This window comes from Meles meles, chromosome 17 (assembly GCF_922984935.1).
Source record: "Meles meles chromosome 17, mMelMel3.1 paternal haplotype, whole genome shotgun sequence".
Lineage (NCBI taxonomy): Eukaryota > Metazoa > Chordata > Mammalia > Carnivora > Mustelidae > Meles > Meles meles.
In genome coordinates this window covers 12,869,926-12,892,576 of record NC_060082.1, presented here as the reverse complement: position 1 = coordinate 12,892,576, position 22,651 = coordinate 12,869,926, and the positions used below count along the sequence as shown (strand labels likewise).

Below are 22,651 nucleotides of genomic sequence, written 5' to 3'. Positions count from 1 at the left end.
TAATATAGTTATATTGTATAGTCTTATATTTTGTATATAAAAAGCTACAAACATCCTGTTCAAGGCCCAAAGTGGAAGGTAAAATGTGATTTTATCTATTAAACTGTGAACATAATAACACCAATTGACCCAAAGGCAGGACCATACCAGCCCCATCGCGCATGCGCATCTCCAGGCGCGCCCCCTTCGTGCCTACGTGCGCGGGCCCGCGGTGCAGCGGAGGGGCGGGGCCCACGAAACTCCTCCGGCGGCAGCTATGGCATCTGTGTCGGGTTCAGTACGGTTGCAGCGTTGCATCGTGTCGCCGGCTGGGAGGCACAGCGCCTCTCTGATCTTCCTGCACGGCTCAGGTGGATTACATTTTTACATCCTAGTTTTCTGCTTGGGAATCGTCCTCCCCTGGGGTCCCTTAGTGTTGCCCTAGTGGAGGAGTCGCTGGGCCTCCATAGGGCTCAGTGGACTCGGGGAGGGCGACCCTCGCCTCGCTCACCCCGCGGCTGCGGACACAGGGCCTTCTCCACCGTTATTCCCTTTTTCGATCGTGGGCCCATCGTGCTCCCTGATGGCCCTTGCGTCCCACCACTGGGCCATCCCTCCATCAGCAACACTCTCCATTGCAACCCTTGCTACCGCCCCCTCCCCTCACTGTTCTCCCTCGAGTTTAAAAGAAGCAAGTTAGTAAGGTAAGTTTTCTACTAGACACCAATGGTTTAGAGCTTTCCAGCGTCAGCTATTAGTGATTGGGGTTTTCATCCGCCTTAGATTATTTGCCACTTTATTTTTCCAGTCTCTCGTACCATTGTGGACAGTTGAGACAGTTAAGTTAATATTTATGTCCTTTCTGCGAGGCACTGGGTCAGCTGGAGTACTTTCTCCCTTTCCTCTCTTTCTTGCTACTCCTTCCTTCTTCCTCTTTCCGGTTCCTGTCCTTAAGCCCCCGAGATACAAGCACAGAGTTCACTCTCAGTCCCCTGGGCAGATAGCTTCCTTCCACTGTCCGCCCTTAGTGGTGTATGTGCTTAATTCTGTATAACTTTCCTTACACTCATCTGTAATGGCTTAAACCTGTCTTTCCCACTTCACTTTCCCTTCCTCAAGAGTAAAGACCCTTATTTTAATCTCTGCATCCCTAGTGCTTGGCCTAGGGTAAGTTCTTGGGAAATATTTTTTTTAAAGAAATGAGACGCAGCCGGTGTCCTCAGGGCGCCTACCTAAAGTTAAAAACAAAAACAATTCAATTAGTTTGAGTCAGCAGTGCATGGGAGATCACAAGATGGTACATGATTTACTGCCAAGAGAATTGTAAGGAAAAAAACTGTGGTTAGGCACATTAAGGCATTTGGAAGAAGAAGAGCTGAGATTTTACCGATTTGACCAAGAGCATGGACTTTGAGCTGAGACTTGCAGTTGAATAGTGGAGGGGATTGGAAAGGTACAGGGTGGAGACCTAGAAATGGGCAGTTAGGGGAAGTATTCTCTTTTTAAAAATGAGCCCTGATAAGTTGAACAGCTTGCTCAAAGTCACTTGGCTGTTGTTGTGAGTGGTAGTGGAATTAGGATTCGCACCCAGATCTCTCTGACTCCGGAAGGGTAAGGTGGAAAAACTCTGAGCTAGGCTGTTTCATTTTGGAAATAGGGAAGAAATGGGCCAAAGATGTTTAACGGGAAGGACTTCGCTAATAAAATGTATTTAGAATGGTGAAGTGAGGTGTCTAGGAGGACACCAAAGCCTTACAACTAAGAGACTGTTCCTGGTACTATTTGGGGCTCCATGGGGGTTCATTTATAAGCATCCAGAAATTCCCAGATACTGTAGCCTTTGTAATAAATAATTGTTTTGTAATATTGTTAGGAAATACTCCTAGACTTTTTTCCCGTGGGCCACTTTGCTTAAAGTACCATCCTTACTGTTTTCAATTTCAGATTGAAATTTTTATGAATTTCATTATTATAAATTTTTATAAATTGTAAACCCCAAATATATAATTTTCCTTTTGTACTTTGGAACAAAGAGTTTATCCAAAGAATTCTTCTGCTAATTATGCAAATGAAATGCAATTTCCATATAGTTAGAACTCCATTGCAGTAAATTAAAACCCGTACTAGGTGTATGATTTTACATTAGACTTACTATATGTGGTTATGTTATAGGTGTTTGGGTTCTGGTTAATCTAAATACAGGCAAACCAGTTTTAATAGTTGTTACATGCTCTTAGAATAAAGTGCAGGCTTTTTAAAAAGTGGGCCTTGTGAATGGATGAATGGATGTTACTTTGTAGCATTAAGTTTTGCTTTTCAAGGTTGGAAAAGTATATTCAGGGGCAGGTTTTTTTTGTTTGTTTGTTTTTTCTTGTTTGTTTGTTTGTTTTTTAAATCCTAAAAGGATGAAGTTCTCTCCTAGGCTTTGGTAGTCATAGAAGGAGGTATGGGAATGTGAGTAATAGATAGCCAACTTAATTTGAGCCATTCCTACGCCTAAAAGACCAAACAGGTACCTTCTTTCAGGATGATAAAAGCAAGTAATAGTTTAATTAGCTTCGTTCAACTTCCCAGCTTAGATTAATTCACTCTGTTGTATCTTCCTTTAGAACATTATGGCACTTCTTTTAATGGTATCCATTATTTGTAATTCCCAAATTTAATTTGTAATTCCCAAACTGCGCTATAAGGTTCACACAGACCCAAATTATGCATATCTTGCTTTTTCCTCATGCAGTAAATCAAAGCGAACTGAGTTGGCGCTTCGTGAAGTTACGGGTAACTTTACTGGTAATCGCTGTGTTGCTAAATGTGGGGAAGATTTTCAGTCATCTTATTTGAACCGTCTGCAACATTCGATGTTCTTTAAAGACTTTCTTGGTACTTACTACCTGTTTACTCTTTATAATTGATTTTCCAGTCTCATCCTGTTCTGTCTGTTAATGTTGGGGCTTCTCAGAATTTGGTTCTGTGGTCTCTTTTTTCATTTTGCATTTTTCTCTGCAGGCTAATGTGCACGTATGCCCGAGGATTCTATGTTTTCCTCTATATGGTGACATAAATCTGTGTCTCTACTTTAATTTTCCTTTGAGTTCTGGACATGTTTATCCAACTGCCTCATAATCATTCACTTATTAATCCATTCATTCAGGAAATATCTATTATATGGCCACTGTGCAGGGCACTGTTCTAGGCTCCAGGCATGTATTAATAAACGAAACAAAAGTCCCGGTTCTTGTGGATCTTACATTCCACTGGAGGAAATACTATATAGTGGACAGTAGTGAGTTCTGTGGAGAAAAGAGAAAGCAGGACAAGGAGGTTGGGAGGTATTGGGGGTAATAGTTTAGCTAAGGTGGTCAGAGTAGGCCTCACTGTGAAGGTGGTACTTCAGCAGCTAGACCTGAGCGAGTGAATCATGCCCGTGTTGGGTTAGACTGTTGCAGACAAGGGAGAAGGCAGGACAGAGGCCCCGAGGTTGGGGACAGCAAGTCAGGCGTTTTCCCTGGAGGGAGAGGAGTAGGCCAGGATATCCAGAGGATCCTGGCACAGGTGGTAGGAGGCAGGGGTCAGCACACTTCCTGTAAAGGGTCAGATAGCAGCCATTTCAGATTTTGCGAACCAAATATAGTTTCTTTCACATTTTTCTTTTCTGCCTCCCTTCCTTTTTCTCCTTTTTCTTTATTTTTTTTAGCAACTCTTTAAAAATGTAAAAACCATTCATAACTTACGGCTTTTGGCTTTTGGCTTCCAGCTGGCTATAGTTTGCTCAACCCCAGGTAGAGGACCTTGTAGACAGTATAGCGAGTGTAGACCTGCTGATTCATATGGTTCCTATCTCAGTGTGTAGTTCCATTGTTCACTCAGTTATCCTGGCCAGAAATCTCGCTGTCATCCTTGAAACCTTCCACCATTGCCCTTATAACTAATCTATTACCAATACCTATTTATTTTCTGTCCTGAGTATCCTTGAACCTATTCCCATGCATGCCATTGCTAGACCCCTAATTTAAGCATCTGTCATCTGGACAGTCGCCTCCTAACTGATCTCCCCACACCTACTTTTGTCCCTTCCATCATCACACAGTTGCCAGAGTGACCCTTAGAAGACAGCCACCTTTCTGCCAAAAAGTAACTCCATGCTTGTGGAGTTCGTCTTGTGCTCACTACTCTTTCCCTTATTCTTAGATGCTCCTCCATCCTGTAAAGGATCTTAGCATTTGCCATATTCTGTCCAAAATGCTCTTTCCTTGTTTGCCTCACTTTTCACCAACCTGTAGGTCTTGAAAACTGGGTCAGTTTGTGTCATTTGTGACACTTTAAATAAATAACTCAGTGGATAAAATACAAACTGAGCTTTGTTTTGCAGAGCTTATCTTCTTCTGATGTTATCCCTGAACTCCTTAGCTGGGTCAGTTCTGAATGTAGTAAACCGTGGCAGCACCAAGTGTCTCATCTTCGCAGTGGTTATTTTTGTCGTTCATGTTCATGTATGATTGTTTGACTTGTGTGTGTTTCTCACAGTAAACTGTATCCTCAGTGAGAGGAGGGACTCTTCCTCTTTATCCTGCCATCCCTGCCTCTCCAGCAGTGAGCACAGTGCCTGACCCAGTAATAGGTGTTCAGTAGATAGACTCTGAGTTGGTGTCCAATGAGCTGAACTTTAAAACTTCCTCTTCAGGACTACATAACATGGACCTAATTTCCTTCCATTTTTTAATGGAAATAGCCATACATTAACTCTTGCATGGATTTTGGTTATTTTTTCAGCCTTGGGATGTGTAATCGTTATTTTACATCACATAAACCTGTTATCAGAATTAAATTTAGATTTCTTCAAGTTAAAAATAAAGTTTGCTAAATACCCCTTTTGAAAGATCTTGTTATTTTAACCAGGAAAATTGTTTTGGGTTGTTCCATCTACAAAAGTTTATATTTGCTTCAGAAATTTACTATTTTTACAGGTAAGATAAGAAATGACAGTGTTTAAAATCAGACACAGAATTTTTTTTTTTAGGAAAATAATTTACTTCATCTATTTGTGCCTGTTTTACCCTTTAAACAAACAAGGAAACTTGAAACTCAAACTTGACCAAGGTCTTTAAAGTGATCAGTGGTGAAATTAGGAGTAAAACTTTCTAAATTATTTTTAGTTATTAATGCCTGATCAGTTAATTCATGTTGATAAATTGGCTTCTGTGCAGTTATTTTTACATATGGAGATTGTTTTGTATTCCTTGTTCCAGCCTCTGTGTGATATGAAAGTTACAGAATGCTTTTAAATACACTGTGTTGTCAAAATGTTTTATCTTAATCGATATTTTGTGATCCATCAGGTGATTCTGGACAAGGATTGAGAAAATGGATCCAGCAGGTTTTAAATAAAGAGTTAACATTCCAACACATAAAAATTATTTATCCAACAGCCCCTCCCAGGTATGTAGTAATTTATCTCACTGCTCAGTGTAACTGTGGCATAGAATGTATATAAAAAGATACATCAGCTAAATGTACTTGAAACTTCATTCTGTATTTAAAGTATTTTGAATTGGGGTACCTTTTTATCTAGGACTTTTTTTTCTCCCCAGTTCCACAGTGGGGCCAAGTTTTGTGAGGCAAGTAATTTCTTTCCTCTTTGTAAAACATTCCCTGAAGCTCTGAAACTTTGTCCTAAGCACTCTGGCCCTACACATTGCTCATCTTTCAAATTCTCTTTTTTTCCCTTCGTTTACCCCAAAAAGAAACTAATAGCTCCCAACAAGTATAAGCTTTCTAATAATTTAGTTATGCCGGAGTTCATAATCTCAGGCAAAGGGTTTTGTGGCATTCTTTCTACACTTAAAAAGGTTTAGAAACAATGTTAAGTTTTTTGAATCTGTAAACCATAATAGGAATATGGAATTGACTACTTAATAAATATTTAGTTATATAACCCATAAATGTGTTTAATAAAATGCACAGTCATGAGATTGGTATAGTTTTGAAGTCATACTGCTTTTTATAATTATTAAGTTAGCATCTGCATAGGCTTTTATCCTGAGCACATACTTTAAACTGGGGTTTGCAAATCCTTTTTTGGGTAACCAAAATTATGTGCTGAGCTCTGCATCTCCCTCTGATTTCCCATTATCTGTTCTTGATTTATCCTTATTAATTATTCTGTGTGCTTATACACAGGCATTTTGTTCTTATTTTTCTGTTAACTTAGTGTTAAGGAAAGTCAGAACAAGAACTTCAAGGACCTTTTTATGTGAAGTTAAGATTTTACTTACCGTGGGCGCCTGGGTGGCTCAGTGGGTTAAGCCGCTGCCTTCGGCTCAGGTCATGATCTCAGGGTCCTGGGATCGAGTCCCGCATCAGGCTCTCTGCTCAGCAGGGAGCCTGCTTCCCTCTCTCTATCTCTGCCTGCCTCTCTATCTACTTGTGATCTCTCTATGTCAAATAAATAAATAAATCTTTAAAAAAAAAAAAAAAGATTTTACTTACCGACTTACTGTAGTTGATAGAATTGAAAGAGGTAGAACAACAAAATAATTTTGTTGTAAAATTTAAGATTTAAAAAGGGTTAATATAATTTTAAAGGAGTTTAGTAGTTTGGTAATGCAAATAAAAGACCTATTGACCAAGGGGTTCTTTTTGTGTTGCTTCAGTTGAATGCCTTTGAAATGTCAAAAGAGCTTGTCATTTGCTATTCATTTTCCTGAAGTTTAGAAGGAAAAGGACAGTGGTATTCCTATGGAGATGGGAAAGATAAGTTCATTTCAGCCTAAATATAAACATAATTGTCTGACTAAATTGAATGGAAGATCATTGGAAACAGATTCTAGAATTAATGCTTTCAGCTTATGAATTTTATATTATCAGCAGTATTGATATGCATTCCAGACCCGTGGATTTCAAACTTTAGGCCCAAAATATTTCTGAGAATCCCAAAATCTCCATGGATACTCAGTATCATTTGTGAGTGCTGTTGTGTTTAAGTAAAATATAAAATCAGTGAAATATAAAATCACTGAAATATTTCACTGAATTCATGGTAACTTTGGGGTATTATATATTTTCATCATCAGTATGTATTTGAACAGACCATGAAACATTTTGGACTATGCAAACCAATGAAATGTAATATGAGCTAACATGTAAAGTTAAGTGTTCTGACACTGCATTAAAAAAAGGAAAAGCCAACAAGTAAATTAATTTTAAAATATGTGTTATTTGGGGCGCCTGGGTGGCTCAGTGGATTAAGCCGCTGCCTTCGGCTCAGGTCATGATCTCAGGGTCCTGGGATCAAGCCTCGCATCAGGCTCTCTGCTCCGCAGGGAGCCTGCTTCCTCCTCTCTCTCTGCCTGCCTCTCTGCCTACTTGTGATCTCTCTGTCTGTCAAATAAATAAATAAATAAAATCTTTAAAAAAAAAAATGTGTTATTTAACCAATTATATCCAAAATATTTTCATTTCAACATGTAGTCAATATAAAATTACTAAAGTGATAAATTACATTCTTTTATTCATTCTAAATCTTTGAAATCTGGTATATATTTTACATTTGCAACACTTCTTCATTTGGATGCTGATTGATCAATTAAATTTATATTAAATAATTATTTCTTCAAAGAAAGCAGAAACTCTTAATTTGAAAAGATAGATGCACTCCTGTGTTTATTATTGCAGCATTATTTACAGTAGCCAAGATATGGAAGCAACCCACGTGCCATCAGTAAATGAACAGATAAAGATGTGGCGCGTGTATGTGTGTACACTGGCACACACTGGAATATTACTTGGCCATAAAAAAGAATGAAATCTTGCCATTTGCAACAAGATGGATGGACCTTGAGGTATTATGCTAAGTGAAATAAGTCAGAGAAAGACAAATACCACATGATCTCACTTATATATGGAATATAATAAAACCAGCAAACAAAGAAACAAACCAAAAAACAGATTTTTAAGATTTTTTACTTATTTATTTGAGAGAGAGAGACAGAGATAGCGAGAGAGAGCACAAGTGGGGAGGAAGGGAGAAGCAGGCTCCCTGCTGAGCAGGGAGCCCACCACAGGGCTCGATCCCAGGATCATGGCCTGAGCCAAAGGCAGACACCCAAATGACTGAGCCACCCAGGTACCCCCAAAAAACAGATTCTTAAATACAGAGAACAAACTGATGGTTGCCAGAGGGGAGGTGGGTGGGGGATGGGTGAAGCAGGTAATGGTATTAAGAGGTACAAATTTCCAGTTAAAAAATAAATAGGTCGGGGCGCCTGGGTGGCTCAGTGGGTTAAGCCTCTCCCTTCGGCTCAGGTCATGATCCCAGGATCCGGGATCGAGCCCCACATCGGGCTCTCTGCTCCGCGGGGAGCCTGCTTCCTCCTCTCTCTCTGCCTGCCTCTCTGCCTAGTTGTGATTTCTCTCTGTCAAATAAATAAAAAAAATAAAATAAATAGGTCACAGAGATGAATAGGGAATATAGTCAATAATGTAATAACATTTGACAGGTGGTGACTACATTTATCGGGTGAGCTCTGAGTAATGTGTAGAATTGTTGAAGCATGTTGTATACCTGAAACTAATAGAACACTGTATGTTACTTATACTTCAATTAAAAAATTACATAAAATAGAAGTTAAAGTTCAGGGGCGCCTGGGTGGCTCAGTGGGTTAAAGCCTCTGCCTTCGGCTCGGGTCATGATCTCAGGGTCCTGGAATCGAGCCCCTCATCGGGCTCCCTGCTCATTGGGGAGCCTGCTTCCCTTCCTCTCTCTCTGCCTACCTCTCTGCCTACTTGTAATCTCTGTCAAATAAATATATAAATTTTTTTTTTAAAAAGTAAAAGTTCAGTAACTGGTTAAACTAGGTACATGTTGCAATGCTTTATAGCTCCACGTGGCTAGGAGTTACCATTTTGGGCAATGTAATTTCAGACTTTTAAAAAAGGAGGTCCCATACATTTATAATGTGTGAGGGAGACTCTCCTAGATCAAATCATCATTTTCACTTAGATTTCTCATGGATTATAGTGCTTGAACTTGTAAGGTTTCCTTTTTTTTTTTTTTTTTTTAAATGAGATGATTTAAATTGTAGTTCTCAAGCAAGGATGATTCTCTCTCAGAACATCTGCGGTGTTTCGGAGACATTTTGGTTGTCACGGCTGGCAAGAGAGGCAGCCTGAGAGGCTCTGGGCATCTACGGGCGAGAAGCCTGGGATGCCACTACATGTCCTACACTGCATGGCACAGCCCCCACAGCAGACAGTTCTCCAGCCCCAAATCACAGTGGTGCCCAGGCTGAGAAACCCTGCTTTAAATTACACCTCTAATCCTGCACGTACCAGATGATTAGTATCTTGCTTCTCCATTGGGGGAAAAAAAAAAGGTTGCAGTGTGGTCAACTGTTTATATTTTAGAAAAACAAATATCTGAGGTAATTAAAGTATGAATGGCATCATTGTCTTCGAATCAATACAAAAAGAAGTTGAGATTGCACCTAAGAACAGGTCTTTATGTACTAGGCTTTCTTTATTTTTAGATTTAATTACTCTAGGTCAGAAACATTAAATACAAAATTCCACTTGCCTTCAGAATTTACTCTTGAGAGCATGGGATTATGAAGCTTTGCTTCCCCGTTTTCACTGGCTCTAAGATTCCTAAAATGAAATAAAAACCTCACAATTGAATAAACTTTGCAGTTTCTCATTCAGGAATTCAAGAACTTATCAAAAATTTTCAGAAAGAGTGTATATGTATGTTTTTACTATAAGTAAGATCTATAGATCTGCATCATGGGATATTACATCTCAGACCTCTGTCCTTGACTAGAGGCATCAAATAAGAGAGTGAAATGAAACACGTGCCATTAAGGATAGTAATGCCAGTTAATTTGCTGTCAATATACAAATCAAGTGAGTTTGTAAAATGTTTATTGCTTTCAAACGGAAATACCAGAACCCTCAATTGACCTAGCAAAGTTATTTTGTGTCAGATATTTAGTAAGTTGTACATTCTGTAGCTCTGCTGTATTTCTTTGGTCCTTTTGCACATTGGAAATCAAATGGTACTGATCAGGGATTACCAATGGCTCCAGACTTTTCGATTTTATGATCTTCCAAATGTCAGGAGGGATCTTACGACAGGCAAGTATAACAAGCAAGAACTGGTTCAGTGTTTTATTATACTAGAAAATCTAGTTCAACATTACTGTGAAATCATTTTTCTTTTGTTCTATGCATAGCGCAGAAATCAGCAAGTCTTATTTCCAGATGTTTCAGACTCTCAAAGCAATTAGAAACTGTGTTTAATATGTAATTTAAAATTAGAAGATCTGAACTATTTTCATTTTCAAATTTGAACCATATCTCTGTTGACTGAGGATTTTTCAGTTTTAGTTCATCTTATATCTCATTGTACTTTTGGTATATGCTATTTCCTTGCTGTTTTAATGTATTTCCAGATTATTTTTTTACTTAAATACAGGAGCATTAGCAGCATTGAAGTAGTAAAGACACTACATAGTGTTTACCGTTCAATAATATTTTATTCTCTTGTCCTATTGAAATTGGTGACGATGCTTCCTTAATTTCATTGTAAATTAAATGTAATACATTTTAAGGGTTTTCATATTTTTAGGCCTAATTTTCTGTCCCACAGATGGTCGTTTCTTAGTTTTTTTCCCATTAAATTATGTTTGGGGGGTAGGTATTATGACTCCTGTTCACCATCTGGCCTCTTTTCAGTATCCCTTTTCCAGGGTATTCAATCAGTCCAGCCCTAATGCCCTCAGATTTTAGAACTGTTAGTGGTGATTTTATATAAATATAGTTACTAAAAATTTATCCTAGAGGAACAACATTTTGGAAACCTTTTGCATTTTCCTAACTAAAAGTAAAAACTTGAGTAAACCACAAGTATTATAACAAGTAGATGGCGACTGTTAAGACTCTTATCCTGTCTTTAATATCCATAATGTCTAGTTTATTTAGTTTTGCATACTGAACATCCCATTATAAATTCTTCCTTTTTTTCACCTAATGCTGTATTTGATGATTTCTTCCTATAATGATTCTGTATTGAAATACAGAAAACTGCTTTAATAGCTACAGAATATTCTTTAAAATTTGTTCTGTTGGGGGCGCCTGGGCAACTCAGTGGCTTAAGCCTCTGCCTTTGGTTCAGGTCATGTCTCAGGGTCCTAGGATCAAGCCCCGCATCGGACTCTCTGCTCAGAAGGGAACCTGCTTCCCCCTCTCTCTGCCTACCTCTTTGCCTACTTGTGATCTCTGTCTGTCAAATAAATATTTAAAAAAAAAATTTGTTCTGTTGTAGACTGTTTTAGTTTTTATCCTCAGTTTATCACTATGTATATCTGTTTATCCTATTTCTGATTTTCCTTCAGGAAAAGTTCCTAGAAAGTACTCAGAGGCCTTACAGTCAGTTCCTTTTTGTCTAGGGGATTAACTCTTCTAAACTTTTTTCCAAGAATGGACAGTTTGCATTATTACCAGTAGTGAGTGTATCAGGATACCCATTTCATCAAACACTTACTAGCATTAATTTATTTTAAAAACAGTTTCTAATTTTATTACTGAGGCTTTCTAAGGGTTATCTATCAGTTATCAAATAAACAGTGCTTTCAGTGTCACTAATTCAGCTTAGCAGTTTACTGATGTATTTAGGTAAAAATGTAAGATAGATAGATGTGTGATTTTTTTCCTTCTACACTCAAAATTCTTTAAGTATTTTTTCTTAATCACAAAATTGCTGCTTTTACAATGTTATCTACTTTATAATTTGACAGCCTCTAAAATATAACAGACTGAGAAGAAAAATACATAGAAGTATTAAAACAGGAACAGAGTACTAATTTGTTGATTATTTATAAGCTTAGTTAATGGATATAAGGTTTAGAAATATGTATAGTTACATTTATGTTTTATTCATTTCATTCCATTTATATTTAAGTATATTATGTATTAGCAAAAGTTATGTGATACATATCCAGAGTGACAATATAGTTATATATAAGCAATGACTCACTTGTGATTCCTTCTGATTATTTTGAATCAGCAATCTGATACGTGCTATACAATGTGGATTCTTGGAGAAACCAGTACTTCAGTTAAGGAGGAAAAGTGAAGACTTTTAGAAAGATGTCATCTAATTCTTATTTTAAATAAAACTGTGAAGGCTGTTAATGAAAAATTTATCAGTTCTGGGTCTTAATTTTCACATGTCTAAAATGAACAATTTGGACTAGATATCCAAAATCCTTTAGTCATTAACTTTTTGAATTTTAGGTCCCTTCAGATTTTATGCTCTGCAAGTGAGAACCAGTACTGTAATACTCCTCATTTTTGCCACAGTGTTAGACCAATAGGTGAGGGAAATATCCGAGATAGAATATCGTTCAGTAGGCTGTTGAAGATAAATAGAATTATCATGGTACAGTGGTTAAAAATATGATCCTTAGATTAAGCAGGCTTTGGCTTCCATCTGGATTTCTCTCCTTAAGTGCTGTAAGATCTTGAGGGCAAGGTATTTTACCTCTACTGGTGTCCCATTTTCCTGAAGTGCAAAATGGAAGTAATAATTGTATCTACCTCTAAGAGTTGTCCTGAGAATATGTGATGTTACTGAATATATGTGTAAATCCTTAGCATGATGTCTGGCATAAAATAAGTATCAAATAATGTTAGTTATATAGTAATCTGTGATATCCTTGTGGGCAGGATGTAGAAATACTACCCAAATAGTTAATTGCTGATAATCCTTGAAGAAATTTTCCAGGCCTATGTGTGTGGGTTGTATTTTTTTTTTAATATTTTATTTATTTGACAGAGAGAAGTCACAACTAGACAGAGAGGCAGGCAGAGAGAGAGGAGGAAGCAGGCTCCCCGTGGAGCAGAGAGCCGGATGTGGGGCTCGATCCCAGGACCCTGGGATCATGACCTGAGCTGAAGGCAGAGGCTTTAACCCACTGAGCCACCCAGGCACCCCTTCAAGGAATATTTGGGCTAGCAGTTGTAAAGCTGAGAAAAATAATGAATATATTGAATAACAAATTGGAATTCTGAAATGATCTGATAGTCTAGAATAGGGTCAGCAAACTACAGCCTGTGGGTTAAATATGACCAATCACCTATTCTTATAAATAAAGTTTTATTGGAATACAACCACACTCTCATTTGCATATTATCTGTGGTTGCTTTTGTGCTACAAAAGGGATTTCAGTAGTTGCCAAAGAGACTGTATGGTCCACAGAGCCTAAAATATTTACTCTGGCTTTTCCAGGAAAAGTTTGCTGACCCTTGGTCTAAGGCAGTAGCTTTCAGAATTGTTAAACTCCAACTCACAATGGGTTATATATGTTACTTGCTGATCATATACGTACATTTCAATGATTAAAGTATTACAGATGCTAGAGTATAGGGTTGCCAGCTTTATTTAGCAAATAAAGAAATAATATCTGGGACATACTTATAGTATAATAGTATAAATATAAATATAAAATATAAATATAGAAATAGTATATTTTTTATAAAATAAAAAGTATTTATTGTTTATCTGAAATTAACATTTAACTGGTGTCCTGTGTTTTATCTGCAACTCCATCTGGTTGTTACCTCCAGAGAGTTTGATTTAATTGACTTGGGACGTAGCCAAGGCAGAAAGATTTCTTAAAAGCTTCGTTTCTGATTCTCGTATGCAGCCAGAGGTGAGATCCACTGCTGTAGCGATTGTAAAAGTCTGAACGAGGTCACTGTGGTGGAAACGTAACACAAGCATTCACTTCAAGAGAGATTCACACAGCATAGGCTGGGAAAAATTGAAAATTTGGGAAAAGAAGAAGGTGGCAATGTTAAGGTAGGAATCTGTGAGAATATTGAACATGCAATGTGTTTTGTTAGGAGCATTTTAAACTTAGCATACTGGCCCCAATGTTCATGAGTCAGCACCCAATTAGAAGGATTTTTTTTTTTTTTAGCTTTACATTTAATTGGGAAATTGGAATTTTAAACTGGAAGATAATTGTTTCTAAAATATACTGTTCCCAGTAAGAATTAATTGTTTCTAAAATATACTGTTCCCAGTAAGAATTAATCTGGGATATTATTAAAATGTGGATATTTTAGGTTACAATTTCTTAGATTCTGACTGACCAGGTATGAGATGGAGCTCATAATTTGCAATTTAAGGAGCAGCACCTCTGATGTAAGTAGATTATAGTGTCTACCAACCATTTGTACTCACGTATACCAACATAGTTATATTTAAAAAAATTACAGAATCTTCCTTCCCACCTCTGAAAACTGAAGCAGATTTGGATTTGATCTGCCTTCCTGTGTAGTTTTTCTGTATCAAAATTTGAGAACTCTTACTTTGGAAAATAAAGGTTAATTTAAAGTGGAGTTTTAAAAACATCTTTGCAAGAGATAACCTTTTTTTTTAAATTTACTTTTATTTAAATTCCATTAATATATAATGTATTATTGGAAACAACTTTTTCAATGTCTTTATTATTAAATGCTTGAGATTATTTGAGATACTAATTTTAAGTTTGGAAAAAGACACTAATCAAAACAAAACAAAAGGAAAGGGAAAGATACGCTGTATAAACAGTAAACAGGAAAGCTGACCTACTGTATTATTATTAGATAAAATATACTTCAAGGTATTACCAGAGATAAAAGTGAACATTTATAAGCTAATAGTAAATGTTAAAGAGGAATACAATAATCCTTCATAGGCTTAGTTATATTGTACTTAGTTATATTGCTTATAAGCACATGCAAAGAAAACTGACAGAACTAAAGAGAGAAGTGGACTAATCTACAATCATAATTGAAGCTTTTGATACTCATTCTTCAGGATCTAATAGAACAATTTAGAAAAAGAATAGCTAGGCAGATACAAAATTTGATAAGTAAGAGTACTAAAACTACCTTGAACACTGATATTTATAGAACTGTACAGAAAAAGCTTGTAGGACAGTCACCAAGAGAGTGTATAGAAAGAAGACCATAATATAAGTACCAATGAGTAGCAGAAGACTGAGATTGTACAAAATATTTTCTGTGACAAGAATGGAATGAAATTGGAAATCAATAGCAATAAGATATCTGGAATACTCCCAAATATTTGGAAATTAACAACATATTAAAAGTAAAATAAAAATCAGAATACCTACATTTTATGAAAAATTGAATTCATTATCAGAACCTTCACACAAGAAACCTTCAGGTCTAGCCAATTCCACTAGTAAATTTTATTGAACATTGAAGTAAGAAATAACACAATTCCAGAAACAGGAGCATTTTCTAACACATAATAAGAGACCAGTATAACCCTGATAACAACAAATTTCGAATACATTCAAGAAAACTACAAGTCAATACCCTCATGACCATGTATGTAAAATTTCTTAACAAAACACTAGCAAATCAAATCCAGCTACATATAAAAATGGATAATACATTATGACCAGATGGGCTTATTCCAGGAATGAAAAGTTAGCTTAACATTTGAAAATCCATCAGTGTAATCACTGTGTTAACAAAACAAAAGATTAAAAAATATGCTTATTTCAAAGGATATAGAAAAAGCATTTAACTAGTTCATCAAACTCTCAGCTAATTAGGTAAAGTGTGATATTTCCTCAACATAATAAAAGGTGCATTGATAAAAACTTGTAACTAACACCATATTTAATGGTGAAATACTGAATGCTTCCCCTCAAAGATTACACAGAAGGAGATCCTTTAAAAAAAAAACAACAAAAAACGTTTTTATTTATTTGAGAGACAGCACAAGTGGGGTGAGGGGCAAAGAGAGAACCAGACTCCCTGCTGAGCAGGGAGCCCCTATCCTGGGCCAGTAAAAGGTCCTTGATTCTGTTCAACAATGTATGGAAGTTCAGACAAGTGCAATAAGGCAAGACAATGAAATAAAAAGAATAAAGGTTGAAGAGAAGAAAGTAACAGTGCCTTTATTTCCAGATGATATGACTGTTTACACAAAGATCATAAGAAATCTACTAAATAACTACTAGAAATAAGTGAATTTAAGAGGATAGCAGGATGCAAGGACAAGATACTAAAATTAAATGCATTTTTACATACAACAAATAATAGTATAGTATGTCTTTTTTTCATCTTTTTACTTTTAGCCAATCTATATCATATCTAAAGTGGGTTTCTTACAGACATCATGTATTTGAGCTTTGTTTTTTCACTTTAACCAATGTGATAGTTTCTTTTAAGTGTTTTGTTTAGACCATTTACATTTAATGTAATTCATGATAATGTTGTTTGACTTTAAGTCTACAGCTTTTTGTTCCTCTTTCTTCCTTTTTGTTCTGTATGGATAATTTGGATTTTGTTAATGTTCCATTCACCTACCTATTTTTATTTTTTTTCAGTTCTAGGGATTACAAGATACATATCAAACCTTTCACCTAGTTAGACTTTTACTTGACATGAAATGTAGGAAACATGCAACCATATAGTTTCCTATATCTCCTCCCCACCCCGTTATGCTTGTAATATGTATTTCATTTACATACACTGAAAACTTTTATCAAGACACAGTTATGATTTTTGTTTTCAATAGTCATATGTATTTTAAAAGGAGAACAATAGTCTATTATATTTACCAAGTTGTGGTCTATTACAGCATGTCAGTATGTTTTGATTAAATTGTAAATTGCCATTTGACTATAAGGTATTCCTTTTCCTCAACCCTATTTAATAGATGTTTTTAATCAGCTAAGTTGGGGCATTTTAAGTAAAAGTCAGCAATTAACTTGCCTTGTTGATTTAAATGGAAAATATTGCCTCATTTTTTTCATTGTTAATTTGGACTATTTAATTGAAGTGCTCAATAAAGATTTTTGTTTCTAAAGCATACTTGTATTTGTAATTAGAGGTTTTCTTGGTTTGGACTTACTATTAGAATTTCCATTTTAAAAATAATAGCAATTTTTTAACAAGCCAATTAATAACTTATATGATGATATAAATTGCTCTTGGTGTTTTGAAAAATTTAATAGCAATAAGATTTGCATAGTGCCTCTACTTTTTTATTACTATTTTTCCAGTGAAGTGTATGTTTATATTTTTTAATTAAATGTATTCCAGAACAGGGTTAGGTACTTTTGATTTAGGTGCAGATAATAATGGATTCATTTTTGCTCTGTCTCTTGAAATTCGAGTCCTATATGAAGCACAATATTGGGAGATCGCTCTCCTGATACCAGTAGATCTGTATTTTAAGTACACTTCACTGGTAAGGAATCTATTAAAAATAGCTCTTTTGAAGAAATAGTTTTACTTCTTTGGTAATTATTTTAAAGAGCACACTTAAATACCTATTAGTATGTAAGAACTTTACTTAGAAATATTTTTTTCAAGCAACAAAAGAAAAATTTGACCTTTTCCTAGAAATCACAGTGTGGATTTTACACAAATTAAAGTCAAAAGATAATCAGAGCAAAATAGACCAATATTAGATATTCTCTTATTTCCAGCTGACCCAAATTATTCCCAGTGACACAAACGATTATTGACATTGATCATTCAACAAATACTTGTTCTTGGCACTGCATGTATTGCTGTGGAAAAGATAAGTGGAAAATATAAGACCAACTAATATATTCATTTCAAATAGTGATACATTCTGTTAAGACAGGTAAATAGGATAACGGAATATCCTGTTTAAGTGTGTGTGTGTGTGTGTGTGTGCATGTGTGTGTTTTAGTGTGGAGGGGAAATACGCTTTAAATTGTTGGTTCAAAGAAAACCTCCCTAAGGAGAGGACATTTGAGCTGAGACCTAAATGATCCGTGCAAGCCCTACCATGCAGAAGTGTGGCACAGAGCACTCCAGGTAGAGAGGGTATCAGATGCAAACCCCCTATATCAATAATGTGGCCATCCTGTTTGAAGGAAAACAAGAGGGAAATGTGCCTGGACCTGGTGATTGCTGGGGAAGTTCTATGAAATGACACAGAGGAAGACTGAAGCCATGTGATGTTATCGTAAAGGTTATGAATGACCTTTTGATTTTATAACTTTCAGAAAACACAGATCAAAACAGAACTTACTATCAAACTGAATGTCAACTCTTTTTTGTTTTTTAGCTTTGGACATTTTATTCCAGCTTAATATTTTACCAGTGTGTTTGATTGATTGATTGACTTAGGAGCCACACAGATGTTCTTTGCCAAGCATATTTATTTATTGTGGTAATGTCTGAGCTGTTTTATACTAGCTAATAAAGTGATTTATTTGAGGGAAAAGGTGAATGAGTATAACATATGTGCCAGTTTGTTTAGCTGTTTTAAAAACAGCCTTATTTTTATGCCTTCTTTAAAGGTTATTCTAATATATTAAGAGAGTTCTGCATTCTTGATTATATTTTCTTAACAAAAAAGTTCTAATATTCTTGGTTTTATTAAATTTTCCCAACTATCTCTTTTGAACGAAATGTAATTCTCTCAGAGAATTGAGAGAACAAAAAACTATATTCGTGAAATTTACATCGGGAGTCCACCTCCATGGAGCATCAATGTCTGATTAAGTAAGGTACTGTCAAAGACAAAAAGTTAATAGAGTGTCATTTTTTTCTATTAATGGCTGAGTTCCCAGAATGATTCAGTTTTTAGCCTATGATATCATCCTTACTTAAGTGTTTAGACAGACAAATAAATACTTAGAGAAATAGCAGAATAAAATCTAGAGGAAAGTAGAAATAATTAAAAAGAGTAACGGTCTAATTCAGGCTTTAAAGTGAGGGCAGTATATTCAGTTTTCATTCAGAACATTGTGATTCCAATGACAAATTGAATGCACCTTCGGATTTCATTTTGTCTGACACTGACATTAATACTAGTGGAAAGCACCTGCTTTCATTTTCGGAGTACTTTAAGAAAGTTAATCCTGAGAAAGGGATTCTGGGAGATGGGAGTCTTGAATGCTTTCTGTGTTCTCTCCCCTTCTGATTCCAATTTATTTACCTCTCTTGAGCCAAGCAGCTTCTGAGGTCAGAAGGTCTGCAGGAGTGAGGGAGAAAGTGGGTTCTGTGGAGTCCTAGTAGAAATCTGATGCAGAATTTTATCATCTCTGCACTCCTTGAAAGCCTGGAAAATAATGCAAGAGAAGCCCCACAAGAGAATGTGGCAGATCCTGGGAAGAGCTCAGTCTGCAAAAATCCCCCCTCCTCTCTGGGCGCCTGGGTGGCTCAGTGGGTTAAAGCCTCTGCCTTTGGCTCAGGTCATGATCCCAGGGTTCTGGGATCGAGCCCCGCATCGGGTTCTCTGCTCAGCAGGGAGCCTGCTCCCCCCCTCTCTCTGCCTACTTGTGATCTCTGTCTGTCAGATAAATAAATAAAATATTTAAAAAAAAAATCTCCCCTCCTCTCAGGTTTATGTCATAAAATGTTAATTCCCAGACAATTATTTATTAGTTAAATTATTATTATTTTAATTTCTTAATTATTTATTAGTTATTTTAGTTAATATTAAAACTCCACAAGGACTTATAAGGAGAATTTTTCGAAATTATTTTTAAATAATCTTAGATAAAAAATGAGTGGATGCCTAAGAATAGGCAGGATGAATCTGAAAAAAGACACTGGTCTTGATGATGGTCAGGAGAGAGAAACTAACATTACTCAACTTTACAATATACTCTGAAGCTACTTGAATACAGTCAGTATGATCCTTAACACAAGGATAGATAAATACTTCAGTAGAACAAAGCAGAACCTTTCTCAACCAGCGTTCTTCACCTGAAACGCAGCTCAGGATGTGATTTCAGTTACTGTTTTCTTGATTTCCCCAAGGAAAACATAGAACGAGTACCATTCTAGATGCACTGGAAAGAAGTCCATTTATTGTAAATACTGTATGTGTTAAGCATCAGGGCTTCATTCTTTCACAGAATCTAGGTTGAGAGAAACTAGATAACTCAGAACTATAAAATTAAATATATGGCAAAGATGGAATTTCACCTATGTGGAAGATTTTTTTTCTTTTAGTATTAATAGTATGGATACAGTTGAATATCCATATGGGAGAAAAAACTTGAACCCTTATGGCACTTATGTATGAAGTAAATTCCAGGAAATTTCACAACTTTAATCTAAAAATGAAAACAAAAATCTTAGAAATTTTTGAGCTCCATGTGTAAAAATGAATGGATTAGGAAGAGCCTCTTAAATCAGGAGACCTAGAAATTTTAGTTGCTTTTTCTTTTAAGGACAGATTATAGCAAATGCAATGTCTTTTATCTGAGTTTTTTTTCAAAAGACACCATAAATACTTAATGTCAGTATGTAAAAATGATGTTAAAAAATATTTGAAATACAAATGACAACTATTTGTCAGTTATAGACCAAGTACTCTCTTAAACTAATAGGAAAAACAAAACCACAATAGAAAAAAATAACAAATGATACAAATAGGTAATTCCATTTATGTAGCGTTCTAAAACAGGAAACACTAATCTATAGTGATAAAAATCACTCCATGGTTGCCTGGAGCAGTACATGGGAATTGCTGGCAAAGGGGCAGGATGGAATTTTCTGAAGTAAAGGGAAGGTTCCTTTACTTCATTTGGAGAGGATTGTCCTCCACAATTACCATTGTGGAGAGTATTATATTGGCAGATCTTGGACCGATATAGTTAAGTGTTTACTTTTATGTATGTAAATTATACTTCCAGAAAGTTGACTTAAAACTATAGTTGATACCCTTAAATGCTAGTTTTTTAAAGGATGTTAGCACCTATTGCTCTAAGGCTGCGGACAAAAGGATGTTCTCTTTTCTTGCACAAAACTGGATTTTTATAGCCTTAATGGTAGCAACTTTGAAACATCTGGCAAGATAAAAATTAATATCTTTCAATCCAGTCGTCCTCTTTCTTGGACTGTTCCAGAGGACTAAAAGTCCCAGTACATATGAACATGTATGCAAATATGTTTAATGCAGAACTGTTCTTAGTGGCTCAAACCTGTGTACCAAATAAATGCCCATTATTTGGAGAGTGGCTGATGAAACTGTGGGACATATTTGTCGTATGGTATTATATAGTCATTTAAAAGGATGGGTTCAAACTATCAGGAAGGACACCCATAAGTTACCGTTAAGGGGGAAAAGCATGATGCACAAAGGGGAAGCAAATAGGCTAGCTCGTTTTTGAAGAGGAAATAGTCCCCTAAAAAATATCCTATAAAGATGCATGTTTTAATGTATATGCAAAAAAAAAAAAAAAATTGAAGGATATATTCCAGATCCTAAACATGGTTTACCTAGCGTGAAAGGCAGGATGTGGGAGGAGTGGGAGAAGAAAGGAGCAACGGAGAGGAGGAGCGGTGCGCAGAATCAGATTTATCCGGAAAACATCACAACAGCACACACATATAATTTCCCGTCTTTGCAAAATGTCATAGATCTTCATAAGCCAGAAGAAAATTTGTTTTTATGTGCTGTTTTATAGGGGATATTCAAATATGCATTCAAATTCTAGAAAGATGCTGCAAAGTAATATTGATAACATTCTTCTATTTTAGTAAATAAACAAGATTCTCTATAGATGAGCTCTGCTTTCAGTTTCTCCGAGAAACTGTCCAAATATAATCCTCTTGATTTCCAGGCACAAAAAGTCCATTTATTTTGGGGTGGTATGATCAACAGAAAAATTAGTTCCGCTCTCTTCCCCTAGAGTGGATGCTGTTCAAGGGCAGATCTGCACAGATTGTGGAGTCCCTTTTGATGACAGTGGATGAAAGAATAAGAATTGACTATTTCTAGCACTTTGGGTTTGCTGAAGTTCCAGGGAACATACGTTTCTCACTGGAGCATGTATAGAAAGGCACTGTGAGATCTCACTTGATGTCTTTCAGCCCCACTTTTCTTTTTCCTTCTACCTGTACATTTCACTCCTATTTCACTGACTTTGGATGGTGAGAGAATACATCCAACTCTGATTTGGTCAGAGTAGTAAACACAGGAGGAATTCTGCATCTGTGGTCATCATTGGTTTAGATTCCTTTGAAATTATGGTGGGTGCTTTTAGCACTGGTTGTGTTTTCTAGGTCTTTTTTGCATAGGACAGTGTTTTCACTGTCACGTAAGGGGAAAACACACTTTGCCACATGGAAAACAGTTTCTTTGATTGAACCCTCCTATCCCTCATCTTTGGAAAACCTTCGTTCTCCATGTTTATCTTCTGTATCCTGCTACACCTCTATATTTGCTTACAGGAATGTCTAAGATTGTTTTCGTTCCCCTTCATTGACCTTTACTGATATAGAATATGAACACAGGAACCCTTAACCCCATTGTAATTGGTTAAAACGAAACATTTGGAATACCTTGCCACAGACACACACTCACTCACTTTATCAGAGCTTTCCAGAGTAGGAACAGACAATGAATGGGTTAAGGGTCACTAATACTATAACCATCTCACCTCATATGTAGATATAAAGCATCTTGTAAGATCGGTCTTGTTCAACAGAGCTCCCAGTTCAGAGCATCTGATCACATAAAATGTAAGTCCAGTGTGGCACCCAGTTTGAGACCCCAGTAATGCAAACAGTATGGAAGAGCTGTTTGATGATTGCTTCCAAAGATGATTTGTACCCCATTAAATTCTCATTTGAAGGTTCCTAAGAAGGCCAA

General features: G+C 36.3%; 1 protein-coding gene across 1 annotated transcript in view; it reads left to right on the top strand.

Moving 5' to 3' along the window:
- Window positions 1-230: 230 nt before the first annotated feature.
- The window catches only part of LYPLAL1 (lysophospholipase like 1), a 41,967-nt gene continuing 19,546 nt past the window's right edge, over window positions 231-22,651 (top strand). The window contains exons 1-2 of the mRNA XM_045982021.1: window positions 231-350; window positions 5,316-5,415. Of these exons, the coding sequence (XP_045837977.1) occupies window positions 257-350; window positions 5,316-5,415 (194 nt within the window). The 5' untranslated portion in view covers window positions 231-256. The remainder of the gene's footprint in view (window positions 351-5,315; window positions 5,416-22,651) is intronic.